The sequence below is a fragment of the Panthera leo genome, chromosome A2 (genome assembly GCF_018350215.1).
Source record: "Panthera leo isolate Ple1 chromosome A2, P.leo_Ple1_pat1.1, whole genome shotgun sequence".
NCBI classification, from domain to species: domain Eukaryota; kingdom Metazoa; phylum Chordata; class Mammalia; order Carnivora; family Felidae; genus Panthera; species Panthera leo.
Window position 1 is genome coordinate 16209126 of NC_056680.1, and position 17653 is coordinate 16226778.

Genomic DNA, 17653 nt, shown 5'->3' on the forward strand with positions numbered 1-17653 from the left:
CAGCAAGGGGCGGGGAGCAGTCCCTAGCCAGCTGGCACGGGAGATATCGAGGGGTGCCAGCACAGGTCCCAGTAGTGGAACCTGGAGAAGAGGTGCAGGAAGGCCAGGAGGTCACGAGGGGGTCTCCTGTGAGCCAAGGTTTTCCCCTCCTGGCTTTTGTGGAGGTACAGCTCTCCTCGCTCCAAACACCAGGGCACAACTGTCCTCTGTCCCATTAAAGCCGAGCACAAGATGCCATCACCAACACCATCGCCGTGTGGTCGCCTCTGTCTGCCCCCACCCCTGAATTACCTTTCTGCCTCGGAGCCTCTGCTGGGAGGCTCTTGCCTGGTGCAGCAAGAGGTAGAATCCAGAAGGACTCTGGAAAGCCGGAATTGAGGCTTGCGCTAGAGGATCCATGGGGCCTGGTGCTTCCTCAAGCAGACTGGCCCTCTTCTTTTTAACTGTGACTCTCGGCCTCAGTGTCCCCATTTGTCAGATGGGGATGTGGTGGAAGATAAAGGAGATGCAGATAAAGCTCCACGGGCAACGGGGTGGGTGCCAATAGGCAGAGGGGCTAGACGGATGCCAGGCAGGTCTGCTTTCTCTAGAGGTGATGAGGAAGCCGACAGCCGCCTTCCCCCACGGGACCAGGGCGAACCCTGGCAGAGGGATGGGTGAGATGACCCAAGAGGACATCTCGAGTCTGACACCACTCAGTGGAAGAAGCCCCTTTCCCAAAGGCAGGGGTGTCGGCAGCTGAAGAAGTAGCCCTTGTATTTCCTTCTTAGTTTTGCCTGGAGGAGAATGTAGGCATGTCTGGGATCACAGACAGCAAATGTGTGGAATTTGGCAGTTAGGAGAGGAGCTGAGAGGAGTGGCCCTCATTTGGTCAGTGGCATGGAACTGGCTCTCTCCACCACAGCTGTCACCGTCACACCTCCATCACCACCCCTGGCCTCCCCGTCCTCACCTCCACCCCCACTGCCACCACACGAGGACGCTCATCCCCAACTGGGAGACTGTCCTCAGTGGGACTTCTCTGGGAGCTCAGGTAGAAGGAACTGCTCCCCCCCACCCCGTCCCCACCCCAGGGGAGGGGTAATGAGCAGATGGCCTTTTCTCTTCGTCTGGGCTTCTGAACTCAGGAAATGAGAAACACATCCGGGCCTCTTGACCACACACTAGTCTCTCCCTGGGACAGCAGCTTCTATGTTTGTAAATAACATACTGGCTTCCAGCCTCCACCTGCACCCTGCCTGGAGCCCCACAGACACCAGCTCATTGCTCCCAGGCTGCCCTCTCCCTATTCCTCCAGCTCAGGGCTGAAGTCAGGGCATCACCCCACCCCTTGCGTGTTCACAAACTGCACATCGTGCACACATGTGCACAGAGGAAGGCTCTGTGTTGGGGGGGTCCACCATGGGGAGTGTGCTACAGCAAGGGGCACTGAAGCCGAGCCGTATATCGGTTAGGTCAGGAGAAGTCAGCCCTGACTCCAGACCATAAGAGGGATGTGGGAGGGGGGATTTGGGGCACCTGGTGCTGGGGCTGGGTGGCCCCCTCACTGGTGGGTGACCCCTGGCTATGATCCATCCCTGGGTCCCTCAGTCCTCACCCCTGACACCCAAGATCTGCCAGTACTCTAGATCTAAACTGAGTCCCCACTCAGTTTATTTAAACTGAGCCAGCGTGAGTCCCCCGCACCAGGAGCTGGGCCAGAAAGACCTGAACTCTGCTGGGAAAGGAGAAGAAGGGCTGGTTAGGTCTGGGGAGGGAGGAGCAGACAGAGTCAACAGGCCAGGAGGGGAAATCGATCTGCCTTCGCTTTCCCCTTCACACTCGGGAGGTAAGGCCTCCTCAGTCAGGGCAGAGGCAGATGAAGGACCCTGTTACCCACCAAGCCCAAGCCTGGGGGGCCTTGCAGTGACTTGCAATCTTACTGGGAATCCAGCTTGGATCGCCCCAAAAACTCACCAGGCACACTTCACCCAGCAGGCCCTCCTGTACTTCCTCCTCCCCCGCCTTCTGGAGTCCCGCCTCCCATCCACCCCTCACTGTGGGTCCCTGGACTTAGTCATCTACTCGGTCTCCCTCTGCCATTCTAGGTCCCCAGCCTGGAGCCACCTGCAGTGCCCAGCAGCAGAGGAGCCCATAGCAAGTGGGAGAGCCACGACTTGGCGGTGGTGGCGCTGCTAACGGGAGCAGTTATAGCGACCAGCTCGGCCCCGACCCAACCCCTGTCCAGGCTGTCCATGCAGTACCTCACTGAATGCTCACGACAGCCCTATCATCCCCCTGTTCGCACAGGTGGAAAACTGAGGCACAAGGGTTAAGCAACTTCCCTAGACACAGAGCCCATCAGTGGTGGAGGTGGGATTCAAGGTCCAGTGGTGGCCAGCAGAATGTCCCTGGATGAGGAGAGGGCACAGCTGGAGGGAGGGACGAATGGGGGCACTGCGGGCAGGGGAGCTGTACTCAAGGGCAGTGGGAATGAACTTGGCATGGAACTGTCCTCCTTTCCTTGGGAAAGTGCTTCCTTGATTCTGGCGTGGGTTCTTGCTGCAGTGGCAGTCCTGAGTGGCAATGGGTCCTACAACTTCAGGGAGGTCAGAGGTGGGGCCACCATCCCTGTGGATAAATGGAGAAGTTTGGGGGCCATGAGGTGCCTCCCTTCTCCTGAGTGTCCCCAGCCCCACCGTGGAAGCCAGACTCCAGAAAAGAGTGGTGCCTCCCCTTGGCCATAGAGAGGATAAAGCAGCAGCAGTTAAGTGGAGGCTGAGCGGACGCCTTGGGCCTGTGAGGGAGCGTGTGGTTAGTTCCTGGTCATCACCCAGCCAGCACGCTTTGCCAAATGGGCAGTTTTCAACCCATGACTGCTCACATCAGTGGGCTAGTCTATTAGGAGGGCTGGTGTGCCAGCCTTTGGGGACTGGTAGGAGCTTCAGTCACTCAGGAGCTTTCCATCAGCTGGCAAAAAGATGGGGCATTATCTCTTTGTCTTGAGAGAGATGGAGATGGGCAGAAGAAGGGGTGGGGAGGGGGGTGCGGTGAGGGAGTAAGGATAAGGCAGTGGTAGAGGTGGTACCGGCAGTGGTTATGGGGCTGGTGGCAATAATGGTGATGGCAGTGGTGGTGCTAATGTTGCCTTTGGTGGGGATTGCGACAGCGGTGATGGTAATGATGCTCTACTGGTCCGGATGGTGCTCATGGTGGTCATGGCGGTCACACTGCTGGTAATAATTAGTGCTCGTGGTGGCAATGGTGCTGGTGCAGGTGGCGGTGGTGATGGGGGTGGTGATGGTTTGTGTTGGCGTTGTCGGTCAAGGTGATGATGGTTGTTGGTGGTGATGGTGGTGGCGTTTATTGATGGAGGTGCCAGTTGTAATGATGGAAATGGTAGTGAAGGGGTGCTATCATGGGTTGGGGTGAGCAGCTCAGCTATGCAGGGATCAGACCCCTCAGGAGCCTGGACCCCCAATGCCAGAGGCACAAAGAGAACTTCTGGTTAACCTTGGAGCCCCGTGAACTAGGGCAGGCCCAGTTGTCCTCCCTCAAGCCCCATCCTGCTCCGCTGCAGCTCAGGGAGGAGCGTGTAGAGCCGGGAGGAAACAGGAGGTGTGGGGGCCACTAGGGAGCACATGACAATCTGCCCCAGCCCTTCCCGGGGTGCCCTGGGCACTGGATCCAGCGGAGATCTCAGGGTCCAACTCAGACTGCAGAGACGGAGCACCGACATCTGATAGACGCCCCCGTCCCCCCCCCCCCCCCCCCCCCCCGTAAGGAACCGCCGCATGACACACTTGCAGGGGCGCACACGCGGACCTTTGCCCGGGAACACATGTACACATGCATGTTCCCAGACACCCGAGGCTCACGTCCCAGATGCATGCGGGACAGTCCCCACGTGAGAACGCAAAGAGACAAGGGCGCACACGAGCGCGCGAGCCGGCCCGCAGTGGGTGCGCGGCCGCTGGACGCCGCGCCGCCCCTCACGCGCACGCGCACAGACGCGCACGCGCTCCGCTAAGTAAAACCAGCGGAACCCAAGTCCGGCCGAGCCAATTGGAGACTCCTTGGCCCTGGAAGCCGTTGCTGCTGCCACCGAGAGACGCGGTCAATTAACTTCTCCCAGCAGCCGGGCTCCCTGACCCGCCCCGCCCGGCCAGCCCGCCCCTTCCCCAGCCCGCCTCCTTCCTCCCCTGCCTCCCCCTGGCTCTCCGCCCTGCAAAGCTCCCCTCTGACAAGGGACCGGCCCTGCCGTGCGTTGGCTGAGGGGCGGCAGCTCTGCCTGTTGAGAGTCTAAGGGAGCCAGGCTCTGCCCTGTGGAGTGTGAGGGGACACAGCCCTGCTCTTGGGGCTGAGGGGTCTAAGGGGACAGACATGTCCCTGTCCTGGTGTCTGAGGGGACCCGGCTCCAACTTGGGGGGGGGGGAGGGGGATGCGAGGGGAATGTATTAACCTCTGTGGGTCCCACTCGTGGAAGTGGCTAGACTTGGTCACACTAAGCTGTCCCCAGGGCAGCATGCTGCCTTTACTCTGACCCGCTTCCAACCCTGTCGGGGGGGGGGGGGGGCACAGCTTCAGGGTGCGACCACACCCCGATGCCCGTGATGATCTTGTTCTCCTCCTCAAAATGATTCCAGGGAACCCCAGTGGGTGGCAGCGAGTGCCCAGGGTGCCCAGGTTGGAAGGAAAAGAAGGAAGTATATTCCAGAGGAAACAGTGGGAACTGATACTCTCTTGTTGGCACCGTCAAAATACAGGGTCAGTCGGGCACCTGGGTGGCTCAGTCGGTTTAGCATCTGACTCTTGAGATTTCAGCTCAGATCATGCTCTCACGGTGCGTGAGTTCAAGCCCCGTGTCGGGCTCTGCGCTGATAGAGCAGAGGTGCTTGGGATTCGCTCTTTGTCTCCCGCTCTCTCTCCCAAAATAAGTACACTTAAAAAAAGAAAAAAACACAGGGTCGGCTTGGGTGGAAGGAGCCTCCAGATAAGCAGTGGGATGTGGGTGACTCCCACCCACAGCCCGCAGGGGAGTGTCCGCCCAACCAGACCACTGGCCAGCAATTCCTCAGTCCTCTAGCTTCTGGGACCACAAGGGTGGGAGCGGCTGAGGCACTCACCATTCACTGCAGAGAGCAGTGACTGGGGAGAGGGCCAGGATGGAAATTGGTGACTCCGGAGGTCCCCCAGGGCACTAGGGCTTGAAAGAATCCAGGGCTGGTTTATTTCCCCAGAGTTCACCACTCCTTATCCACCCCCTCTCCCTACCAGGTCCCCAACAGACAGGATCCTGTGAGGATCCATCCTGGGACATTCCATCCCTTTCCCATGTACCCTTAGGGAACAGACTGCACAGACAGTATCAGTGGCTGCAGCCTACAGGGTCACTAGCGGACAGGCAGGGGACATTCCCCTCCCTCTTTTATCCTGCTGGTGGGACAGGCCCTACCCTTTGGAGCTGCAGATTCCCATCTGTAAAATGGGAGCTTTGTAAGGCAGAGTTCCCAAATTCTAGACTCAAGGCCTTTGGAAAGGGTTGGGGGGGGGGGGTGTGGGAATCCCTCAGGGAGGTTGGGATGGTTGTAGGACCTGCCTCTGAGCTGGTAAGTCGTGCCTGCAGTCTGACGTTCAACTTGGTAGGTGGATGCAGATGACGTCATGACCAAAGAGGAGCAGATCTTCCTGCTGCACCGTGCCCAGGCCCAATGCCAGAAGCGGCTCAAAGAAGTCCTGCAGAGGCCAGGTGGGGGTGGAGCCGGAGGGAGGTGGGGCCAAAGAAGGAGGGTCTGGAAGCGAGGTCCGAGGGAGGGAGGGTCCAAATGAAGATGAGGGCCTAGGATGCGGAACCAAGTGGCACCAGGGAAGGGGGGGGGGGTGCTGGAAGGGGAGGTCAGGCCAAAGTGGGGTGGGTCAGGTGTCATCAAAGTCAGCAGACTGAAATGCACTGAGCCTTCCCTCCAGTGGCAGGGTTAGGGCGGTATGAAGGCAGCCACAGTCCGAATCATCCCCACAGGCTTAGATCTGGCAAAGCACACCAGGATCAGGGGCACTGACTAGGGTGCCAAATCCCACTGGGGTGCGCTGGGACAGCTTCCTGGAGGAGGAGGTATCCAAGGAAGGTCCAGAAAGATAAGTAGATATTTGAAGAGGGCCACCTGGTCAGAAGACGAGGCTGAAGTGTCCAGGGTCAGGAGAATTGGGGTGCATGGGGCTGGACGGGGAGGATGGGTACCTGGGACTCTGAGTCATAGTTACTGTCCGGGAGAAGGTGTTTGGTCTGAGGTAGGGAGGGCTGCTGCCCACCAGTGCGGCCTCTCCAGGGACCTGTGCTAAGGTGAAGAGGGGGCACTCACCTTCCTTCCTGCCTCCTGCCCTATCTTGCCCTGAGTCCATTTCCTGGAAGAGAAGATGGGAGCTCATTAGCACCCATCCGGGCCTCTGCCGCCTGTCTGATCAGTCTCATGGACCTGGAAGAAGCCCAGACCCACCCTCCCCCCCGCCCCCCCGACTGGCTGTCAAGAACAGTTTCCTGTCTGGAGCTGGCTCTCAGACTGCCGGGGACCCAAGCACACAGTGACACACTTTGTAGCACGTGGACTTTGCTCACAGTCACAGGGATTCACCTGGTCTCTTTGGTCACAGCCCTGTCCACACTGGCCCCACTGGTGACTCCTTGGTTCCCTGCCCTGGTGACTTCAGGGCTTGGGGGTCAGGTGGGCCCCCTCTCTTTGGGTCCCAGCACTCTTCCTAGTTGTGGAAGCCTGGAGGCACCTTGCCCCGCCCCAGCCCACCCCCTCCCGATGGAGCCCCTCTCTTCCTGCTCTACCCCATCTTGCTACCCCCTCCCTGCTGATGCCCCAAGGATCAGGCACAGCCATTCCATCCCAGTTGGGGCGTCTGCCCTCAGCTTCCCATTGCTGCCACAGACCCTGACATGGGAGGGCCAGGGGCCCTGCTCAGGCTGTCACTGAAGGGACACAAGTCAGAGAATGAGGGAGACTTTTCAGCGAGGGAGAGAGATCTTGAACATCTCTCTACTGGAGAGAAAGGCCAGCCCAGCTCAGTCTCTGGAGTCCCTCTGTGGACCCTGTGGACCCTTAACTCAAGTATCTCAGGGCAGGGGACGGACGGGTAGGTAGCCTTGCCTGAACACCCTTGACAGCTGCACACTCTTGCTGTTGTCGTCCACACCGCCAGCTTCCTGAGCTGCACAATGCTCTGGCCAGGCTGCGTTTTCACAGTTTAACCTCTCCGTGGACATCACCCCTACCGTCCGCTTTTGTCCTGCGCCCCCTGGTGGGGCCTCGTCCTCCTGCACAGGCTCTGGCTCCGACTCCTGGGTCGGAGGACACCGCCTCTGCCCGTGGGTTGCCCACGTTTACTGCTCTGCCAGCTAGTTGATCCCACGCCCGCGTGGTGTTCGTTCCCATTTGAACCTCCTGTTGACAGTCTCCATACCCTCTGCTTACTTTGCACCTGACAAGTACTTTACAGTTTGTAAAGTGCTTCCTCACCTGTTACCTCAGCTCTTTCAATGGCCTGGGCTGTCAGCAGGACAGGGATGAACCCACACTGCACAAAGGGGGAGTCTGAGGCAGGAGTGTGCCCTGGGTCTCCTGCCGTAGGACAATCGATAGCCATGACTGCCCTGATTTCTCCAGCTGACATAATGGAATCAGACAAAGGATGGGCATCTGCATCCACATCAGGGAAGCCTAAGAAAGACAAGGCATCTGGGAAGCTCTACCCCGAGTCCGAGGAGGACAAGGAGGCGCCTACTGGCAGCAGGCGCCGAGGTATGTCTGTGCTTCCATGCATCCATGGGATACCACCTAGGACCCACCCACCCCGCCGCTCGATCCCCGGCAAGTGAGCTCATGCTCTTCAGCTCTGTGGAAAAGAAGAGGCTGTGGCCCCCTCCCTTAGGAAAGCAGGGGAGGGGCTGGGAGGAGACAGAGCCCAGGAGGTATGGTGTGGAGGGGGCCGGCAGCTGGATGGGCCCAGACACCCAGGAGATTTGGGCAGAGAACTTGTCCCACATTACCCCAGCGGTGGCCCCAGGGCTGTGGCCCCTCCCATGGAGAGAGATGACAGAGAACCTGGGAGACAGAGGGGCAGGGCCAGATACAAAGACAGGGAGAGACAGACAGGGGACCGGGAGGCACAAACTGGGACTGGCACTCTGTCAGAGGAGGGTCCATCAAAAATAGTATCCTGGGCCATAGACACAGAGCAGGAGAGGATGGAAGCCACGGAGGAGCGGGGCCAGAGAGAGTGAGACAAGGAGGGGAGAAGAAAAGAGAGGGAGGAAGATGCAGGGCAGTGTTGTCCCTCAGGAAGGTAAGGAGAGACAAACGCAGAGCCCAGGCTGCAGCCACAGGGCCGGTTTGAACCGGCTGGGTGGGCAGCAGATTCCAGATGGGCCACATCTGGGAGGCTGTGGTCACCCTGTGGCTCCCCAGGGACCAGAGGGAATTGTGGGCCTAGCCAGGCGGGGCTGGGAATATGGTGCCCAGGACAGAGAGCCTTTCACCAGGCTGGGGTGGGTCCAGCCATCAAGGCAGCCTTCCAGGATGGCTGGAGAGTCCTGTGGCTGGAGCCCTGCAGAGGGAAAGAAGGGAGCTGGGGGGTGGAAAGTAGAAGATTCAGAGGCCGGGGACCCTCCAAGGTCACTTAGTAGCTCTGCTGTGAGGCTGGAGCCCTAAAGTAGGGTAGAATCCCACAGATAGCACTTAGATTTGGGGGGATGATACCTTCCCTACGAATGATCATTGGAGTCTTGTAGCAGGTGCTCAGGGTGGGTCTGGGAGGGGGGTGGAAGCACAGGCTGATATGGTCAGTCCCAGCTACCCGGTGAAGAAGCTGGAATACAAAGAGGGTGGACATCTGCATGAGGTCAGCTGGCACCGGAAGCTAGTCCTCCTGCCTCCTGTCCATGGTCCCTGGGCAACGATCACACGGAAAGCATTCTCAGCTGAGGGAATTAGTCTGGGAACTTCCCCTTCTCCAGGGACACCTGGCGGTGGGACCAAGAGTAGAGGAAAAAGAGAAAGGCCCGGCCAGGGGCTGAGTCCCTGAGGAGGGCAGGGCCCTAGGCTGTATGACTTCAGCAGATCACTTGTCTCTCTTGGCCTCCACCAGTCAATCTAGAAAATAGGGCCATGCCAGTACCTGCATACAGGGGCTGTGGGTGAATTCTATGAGGCCAGGTGGGTGCAGGGCACAGTAGGTAGTAAGGCTCAATACATTCTCTCCAGAATGCTCCAGGCCTGAGTTCTCCAGTCCTGGGGCACACCTGTCCCTGAGGGAGCCAGCGACCACAGGTGTGTTCATTCTTCTGGGTCACTAACCATGGACTTGACTGGTGTCCCCCACCTTGTCTGTCTGTCTCTGTGGGCACAGGGCGCCCCTGCCTGCCCGAGTGGGACCACATCCTTTGCTGGCCGCTGGGGGCACCAGGTGAGGTGGTGGCCGTGCCCTGTCCCGACTACATTTATGACTTCAATCACAAAGGTAAGGCAGGCTGGAGTAGGGTGGGGACCACAGGGGTGCCAGGACTTGGAGCTCAGGGCTCCAGACCTCTCTGCCTGCCCTGACCCTCCCCATGGACCCGCAGGCCATGCCTACCGTCGCTGTGACCGCAATGGCAGCTGGGAACTGGTCCCTGGGCACAACCGGACATGGGCCAACTACAGCGAGTGTGTCAAGTTCCTGACCAATGAGACTCGTGAACGGGTGCGAGCTTTCCCCCTCCCCAACCTGACCTGGATAAGGTCACCCTACCCCATTGGTGACCCCTGAGCTAGGCCTGACTCCTCCGGCAACCTTCACTGGCCTCTTACCCTCCACCTGAGTCCCAGGGCTCTGACGGTGTGTCCCCACCGGCACAGGAGGTGTTTGACCGCCTGGGCATGATCTACACCGTGGGCTACTCTGTCTCCCTGGCCTCCCTCACCGTGGCTGTGCTCATCTTGGCGTACTTCAGGTGGGCGGGGCGATGGGCGGGGCCGCGCTCGGTGGGCGTGGGCGTGGGCGTGGGTGGGGCCGAGGTCCGGTGCCTCCCTTCCCCTTACCCGGGCGGGGCGTCCCTGCCAGCCGCGCACAGCCTGGCTTCCCGGCCACACCCCCCCCCCCGCGCGTCCCCGTGCCCTCACCCACGGTGTTGTCGCGCGCCCCGCAGGAGGCTGCATTGCACGCGCAACTACATCCACATGCACCTATTCCTGTCCTTCATGCTTCGCGCCGTGAGCATCTTCGTCAAGGACGCGGTGCTCTACTCGGGGGCCACGCTCGATGAGGCCGAGCGCCTCACCGAGGAAGAGCTGCGCGCCATCGCCCAGGCGCCCCCGCCGCCCGCCGCCGCCGCCGCTGGCTACGTGAGTGCCCCTCCCTCTCACCGGCGGCCCGCGCCCCCCTCCCCCCCTCCCCACCTCTGGCTTCGCGCGAGACCCACCCTGCCGTCCCTCGCCCGGCACCTCCACTTGCCGCTAGGCCCTCCCCTCTGCCCGTCTCCTCCTGCCATGCCACTGGAGTGAGCCACGCACAGCCACCCGGCACCCTCGACCCCCGCTTCCAGCCCCTGCTGCCGTGGGCTTTGTGACTGTCTTCACCCGGCACTTTCCTCAACACTCCTGCCTCAGCCCAGCACGCCCACCTACCCCACCTCTTCACATTGCCCCCTGCCACTGTCCTGAGTGCCCTCCTGCCCCTGGCGACGGCTTTCCCCCTCTCCCTGCACCCCCAGCTCTGCCCTTGACCAGAGTCTGGCCCTTCCTGCCCTCGTGACCAGCACCACTTGTCCTATGTTATGAGCAGCCCTCAGCCCATCTCCAACTTCTGCACATGCAGGCCTGCCTTCTGGCTAACACCACTGCTCTCCTAGGCGGGCTGCAGGGTAGCTGTGACCTTCTTCCTTTACTTCCTGGCCACCAACTACTACTGGATTCTGGTGGAGGGGCTGTACCTGCATAGCCTCATCTTCATGGCCTTCTTCTCAGAGAAGAAGTATCTGTGGGGCTTCACGGTCTTCGGCTGGGGTAGGCAGGCGTGGGGGACAGCGGGGGCTGGGGCAAGGGTGGGGCCATGGGCAGCAGGGTCAAAGGGTCAGGTGCCCACACAGCATATGCCATCCCATCCACCCTTCTGTGAGTCTGACCCCATCCCAGATTCAGGCAACAGGCCTTGGCCAGGGGTCAGGGTTCACCTGGGATTGGCTCAGCCCGGGGTTGGGGTTCACTTGGCCTTGAGGTCCAGCCCAAGAGAAGGAGGGGGTCCTCTCAAGTTAAGATTCAGGTCAGGATCAGAGTGGGATCTCGGGTCAGAGATCACCCTAGGGCCAAGGTTGGGATCTGGGATGCCCCCTCCACCCTGAGCCCTGTTTCCCTACCGATCCCCCTCACTGCCTGCAGGATCCATGACCCAGAACCCCAGGGCGGGCTCTCGGCATCATCTGAGCTTCAGCAGCCCCTCTGAAGAGTGGGTTGCTGGGGCTCTGCACGGCTCCCCCACGGGCTCTGGGATTGAGTTACCGATAATTGTCCATTATTGTTGGCAGCTCCCGAGCTTGGCTGGGCTCCGGGGCAACTGGCCAGACTGGGGCGACTGGCCAGACTGCAAAGGGGTAGGCCCGGTGGCTGAAGCCCTCCTCCCTGCACTCAGCACCCAGAAGCTCTCAGGTCAACAGCCACAGCCCCTTGCCACACCCTGACCTTGTCCTCACCCACAGCAAGCCCCAGAGCTGGGGGAGATCTGGGCCTGGTTCCAGGAACTGACATGGGCTCTGGGGCTAGAAGGTGTCAGGGTGGGCAGGAAACACACAGATTGGGAGCACACAGAGCTTCATGACACAAGAATGTCACAGCTCTTTTTCCCACCATAAACCCAGGTCGCACCCTGCCCCTCCCAAGAGTTCACCTGGCCTAGAATGAAGTGTGAGGGGCTGGAGGGTGGGAACCTGGGCTCCCTTCTAGAGGCAGAGCTCACTGAGAGGTACCATGTGCATTCTGAGCTGACTCGGGCCTGGGAACACCAAGGTTCCCCTGTGGACTTTACTCAGCCTGGAACGACGGTTGTCACTCCATCCAGTCTCATCCGTGGGGGCTAGGGCCTTTCACGCTGGGTGTTGGGGAGGGGGGCGTGCTGGGACAGAAGAATGCTGGCACTGGGCCCCCTCCCCACAAGAGCGCCCCGTGCGGATCACTGCCCTTGAGAGGAGAGCAGGGGGGAATGGGCTGGGCACAGGGAAGTCAGCGATGCCTTATTTTACCCTGTGCCCGGCAGGTCTGCATGTGTGGGTAGGAGACGCAGAGCCAAGATGAGGGCAGAGGGCTGAACTGGGCGCTGGGCACTAGAGCCTTCAGAGGAGGCTGTTGGGGAAGCGGAGTGGCACATGCCAGCCTGTGGCTCTGTCGCCAAGCAGCCCGTGGCTCCAGGGTGAGGGGGGTCAGGGACGGTGACTGGGTAAGCTAGGGGTCCTCAAGGATGAGAGGGGTCTGGCGAGGAGGGCTGAGGGGGGAGACATCGTGGGCAGCACCTACGGTTCCTCACACGCTGCCCCCTCTGCACCCACAGGTCTGCCCGCCATCTTCGTGGCCGTGTGGGTCAGTGTGAGAGCCAGCCTGGCCAACACCGGGTAGGTCCAGGTGGAGAAGGGGGCCAGCGGGGGCGGGGGGGTTCTGACACAGGCCAGAAATACCCCTGGAGCCCTCTTCCTCTGTGCGGTATGTGAGGGGGCTTCCTGTACCCTGGCCCTGAGTGGGCCCCGCTTCAGTTTTGTATCCAGCGTTGAGTCAGGTGCCCCCTCAGGGTCACAAGAGGCTGCTGCAAAAGAAGCGTGTGAGGGTGGCCTTAGGCCTGGCCACACCCAACACTCGGCTGTCCTCTGTCAGAGCAGACCAGCTCTGGGGCCACTCTGTGGGCAGGCTCAGGGTGGGAACAGGGGGGTGGGAGCTGATGCCTCGGCCTCCCCCAGGTGCTGGGACTTGAGCTCCGGGAACAAGAAGTGGATCATCCAGGTGCCCATCCTGGCCTCCATCGTGGTGAGCAGGGGTGGCAACAGGGCCGGGTGGGGGTATGTGTCACAGGCCCCAGTGCCCAGCCCCTGACGGGGACTCGAGGCTTCCCCGGACCCCAGGACTGGAGCCACAGGCCTGAGAAGCAGCTGCCCCCAACCCCAGTCCGCTGGGGAAACCAAGGGCCCACCTGGGGACGCAGTGGCAGAGCAGAGTCCGGGCAGGGCCGCGTGCCCCGGGGCCCTTGCCCCCACCCCCGGCTGGGGTGCAGCTCGAGATGCAGCCCTCCCTCCCTCCCACAGCTCAACTTCATCCTCTTTATCAACATCGTCCGGGTGCTGGCCACCAAGCTGCGGGAGACCAATGCCGGCCGGTGCGACACGCGGCAGCAGTACCGGTGAGCTGTGCCCGGCAAACCCCGGCTCCTCAGAGCTCAGGGGTCATCAGACCCCGGCACCATGTGAAAAAGCAAAGACAGAGGCTCCAGGAGTGAGCCTGTGTCAGGGGGAGAACCCAGCTCCTGACTCCCTGGCTGGCCCCAGGGATCTCACCCCAGAGCCAACCTGGGCCATTCGGTGCTAGGCCCTGCCCTAGAGCTGGGGTCTGCAAGGGTGAGACAAACCCAGACCTCTCCTTAAAGAGCTGATCGTTCAAGTCTGAGGGACCTGAGGGCCGTGGGTGGCTTCGAGAGGGCGGTGGTTCAGCTAAGACCTGAGGAATGGGCCGTGGGATGAAGAAGGAAGGCAGGGGTGGCGGGGGGGGGGGGGGGGGGGGGGGGAGATGAGTGTGTGCCAGTAGGGGGACCGGCAGGTGCAAGCACCAAAGGGCCCTATTAACACTCTGCCAAGACAGCGAAGGGTGGTTGTCCCAGGTTAACTGGATTGTGCTCCACCCTGGCCCGAGCCTCAGGTCCCGTAGTGGCTCCCGAAGCCTGGAGCCTAGGGCTGGCGGGTGGGGACAGCACCGTGCCTACTGAGGGGAAGGGGCTTGTTCCTGACCCACGTGCCCTGCCGGCCCAGGAAGCTGCTCAAATCCACGCTGGTGCTCATGCCGCTCTTTGGCGTCCACTACATCGTCTTCATGGCCACGCCGTACACCGAGGTCTCAGGGACGCTCTGGCAAGTCCAGATGCACTACGAGATGCTCTTCAACTCCTTCCAGGTGCGCAGGCCCTGCCCAAGGCCCGGCCGAAGGTGGGGAGGGCAGCGGAGGAGGGTCCACTCCCACCCTCCCTGGATGTGGCCTCCGGTCCCTGACCCCACGTGCCTCTCTCCACAGGGATTTTTTGTCGCCATCATATACTGTTTCTGCAACGGCGAGGTAAGCGGTGGGCGACGTTGGTACGAGGCAGGGAGAACGGGAAAGCGCCAGGGGCCCCCCAAGTCCTGTCCTTCCATTCTTCTGTTCGGCTCCTCCTATATTCCTCCAAGAACATCCCCGAGAACATTTGTGAAAGCAGAGTCTTTCCAGATGATTCAGGCTTGGGACGTCCTAGGATTTGTGGGCTCTTCGATCTCTGGCATAGCCAGTGTCTTCCCAAGCCCACAGTTGAATCTCCGTAATCCAGACTGAACAACTCAGCCACCCTTGGGGCCATTTGAGCCTTGTAGACTCTGGGCGTGTCAGCTGCCTGAAGCCAGGCACCATGTTCTGAGGATGACGGGATTTTACTTGGCCTTGGAATTTTCCAGTGATATCCCGTGCCTTCGGTTCTATTCAGTGCTGAGTGTTGTAGGGGCAGGGAGGAGGGCACGGCTGGGCCTGGCCGGGGGGCACATGCGGCAGAGGGGTTACCTGACGTCCTGCCCTCCTCCCACCACCCCAGGTACAGGCTGAGATCAAGAAATCCTGGAGCCGCTGGACACTGGCACTGGACTTCAAGCGGAAGGCACGCAGCGGAAGCAGCAGCTACAGCTACGGCCCGATGGTGTCTCACACGAGTGTGACCAACGTAGGCCCCCGCACGGGACTCGGCCTGCCCCTCAGCCCCCGCCTGCTGCCCGCCGCCACCACCAACGGCCACCCCCCGCTCCCCGGCCACACCAAACCGGGAGCCCCGGCCCTCCAGACCACACCACCTGCCGTGGCTGCTCCCAAGGACGATGGGTTCCTCAATGGCTCCTGTTCGGGGCTGGACGAGGAGGCCTCTGCGCCGGAGCGGCCACCTGCCCTGCTGCAGGAGGAGTGGGAGACAGTCATGTGACGGGGGACCTGAGGGTGGGACCCATGGACATGAGGGCCGACAGACGGACCAAGAGACGGGTGGTTGGACGGTTGCCCACTCAGGGCTGGGGCTGGGAAGACAAAACAGGAAAAAAAAAAAAAAAAAAAAGGGAAAAGGAAGCAGTGTGTAGCTTCCTGTGGACTGAACTGGGGACTTGGGAGGGGAGGGGCAGGAGCATCGGAGAAGTTCATGGGTGTCACCTCAGGAGGGACTCTGGGGGCCACAGGCACAGTGGAGCAGGAAAGACCTGGGAGAGGCCTACAGTGGCTGGAGTTTGCTGGGGTCACACAGGGACCCGGCGGAGCCATGCAGGGGCGGGGCCCCAACCTTTCCCTGCCACCCTTGGATGCTTCTGGTTGGACCGAGGCCCCCGGGGGGACCCAGGCTCCTCCGGGCCAGCTCTCCACCTGCTGCCCCGGTCACTGTCCACCAAGGGCCAACCGCATATCCCTAGGTCCCTGGCCCTGCTCCGGACCCCTTCCTGCCCCTCTGGTGGCCATACTGGGCCCCTTGGAGGCTGGGGTACGCAGGGAGCCCTCCATACGTGGTCCCAGCCCCCACCCCAGATGTGACACACCCCTGGCAATCAGACTGAGGGTGAGGGTGCGGGGAACATGCCGAGGCCATCAACTGAAGTGTGAGCTGCGGCCTCTGCTCTGGCCTGGGAGCTGTGGGGGAGCCTGGGGACAGCCCACAGGTCTGGCTGGGCTGAGGACCTGCAGGACCCGGCATGTCCACTCCCTGTGCATCCGAGGCCGTCGCTGAGCACCCCCCTCCGTCACCCATCCACTACATTCCTTGCCCCCTTGGCCCCTGCACTGCCCAGTCCTGGGCCCCAGAATGACCTCCTTGAGAACTGACCCAGCTGAGTGTCCATCCCGTGCTCTGACCAGCACAAGCTTCTTTCTCCATTCCGAAGGCAGCCCTGCCCGACTCTGGGCTTACACAGGCCAGCACCCCTGCCTGGCCCTTCCTTCAGCCCAGCGCCACCCGTTTGTTCTGCTCCATGGACTCAGCGTCTGGAAGGCGCTCCCAACTCTAACGGCACCGCCACCACGGGGGGCTGGGTGAGGGGTCACGGGGGAGGGACCGCAAACTCACTGGGGCAGCGGGTGGCACAGGTGTGCTCTGGGCAGCCTCAAGCCCGGCCCTGCCTGTCCTTCTAGATGGTGGGCAGGGCAAACAACTGCCCAAGGCCTGGCACACGCCTGGAGCACCATGTGGTGTCATGTGCTTGGAATGGCGGGAGACGCACGGGCCAGGACCTGAGCCAGTTTAAGCATCGAGGACTCCCGTGAACACCGGGCGCCACTGGAAATCATACAGGGAGAGCAACAAGGTCTGAGCCACATTTAGAAGAGTGCATCAGTGGAGAGGCCGGAGGAAGTTAGGGGTCAGGGGACAGGCAGCCTTGTGGGAGGCAGGTGGCAGGCCAGAAGCACCCTGGATGAGGTGCTGGCTGGGAGGAGGCCCAAGCAGAAGAGAACCCCCATCCCCTTCCCAGGGGTGTCCGTGTGATGCCCCTCTTCAGGGCTCAGAGCTATGGGACCTCTGGACCACTGGGCTTTCTGGGAAACTCGTCCCACCCACCCCGCAGGCAGGCACTGAGGCCTCTAGTGGGCTGGGCCCTGGGGCCCCACCGTCTAGCCCAGACTCCTCCTGGGGAGGCTTCTGAAATAGAGTCCATGAGGCCCCCTCACCCTGAAACATTCAGACTGGGTATCCCTAGGCCAGGGCTGTGTCTTCCCCCTCAGACTAGGCATGCCCCAGAACAGAGCTGAGCCTCCTCTTTCAGATTGGATTCCCTCTAGGACAGGGTTTAGTCTCTTCCTACAGACCAGGGACCTCCACCCCAGGACAAGGCTGTGCTCACTTCAGGTGAGATACCCACAGGACAGGGCTGTGCTCCTCAGACTATATACCCCCACACCCCTACCCCAGGACAGAGCCAGGCCTTCCCCTTTAGACTGGGAACCATTTCTGGGATGTCCAGGACCGGACTAGAGCTTATACCCGTCCAAGCCCCTAGGCCAGGACCCTCCTCTCTCAGACCCAGAGCCCCTGGGCCAGGGCCGGGCTTCCCACTCAGAGAGGCCCTTGAGCAGCGCCCGGGCCATCCAGGTGTTGGCAGAGGAAGTGGGAGCCCTCAGTGGGCCTGGCAGGCAGTCAGGACCCTGTTTTCCTTGAGCAGGGGCTGGAGCCAGGTGGTCACTTCTCCCTTCAAGGCCTCCCAGCGCAGCCAAGCCGCAGGGAACACGTAAACAGCAGGCGAGCCGGGAGCAGGCAGGCAGGGAGGAGGGCACTGAGACCCCGGCTCCGCAGCCTCCTTGGCCACAGCGGCTGGCACCTCATGGGCTGCCATCGACTCTGAGCTGGGCCAGCGAGGCTGCCTGCAGCTCCCACCTGTCCTGGGCGTGTGGAGAGGCCCTGCCCT

General features: G+C 61.3%; 1 protein-coding gene across 7 annotated transcripts; it reads left to right on the forward strand.

Annotated features, from left to right (window-relative positions):
* The first annotated feature begins 3985 nt into the window (after nt 1-3985).
* PTH1R (parathyroid hormone 1 receptor) lies at nt 3986-15328 on the forward strand. Of its 7 annotated transcripts, XM_042929121.1 has the most exons (16): nt 3986-4095; nt 4626-4746; nt 5257-5475; nt 5626-5728; nt 7647-7781; nt 9388-9498; nt 9602-9720; nt 9876-9970; nt 10166-10361; nt 10868-11021; nt 12556-12616; nt 12956-13022; nt 13298-13392; nt 14015-14156; nt 14274-14315; nt 14821-15328. In XM_042929121.1, exons 4-16 carry the CDS (start codon nt 5644-5646, stop codon nt 15196-15198), a joined length of 1680 nt encoding a protein of 559 aa, XP_042785055.1. In that variant the 5' UTR covers nt 3986-4095; nt 4626-4746; nt 5257-5475; nt 5626-5643; the 3' UTR covers nt 15199-15328. The 7 variants fall into 7 exon arrangements, with proteins under 7 accessions (XP_042785055.1, XP_042785056.1, XP_042785057.1 ...); XM_042929122.1 differs by lacking the exon at nt 5257-5475 and having other exon boundaries at nt 5606-5728; XM_042929123.1 differs by lacking the exon at nt 5257-5475 and having other exon boundaries at nt 5636-5728.
* The last annotated feature ends 2325 nt before the right edge of the window (nt 15329-17653 follow it).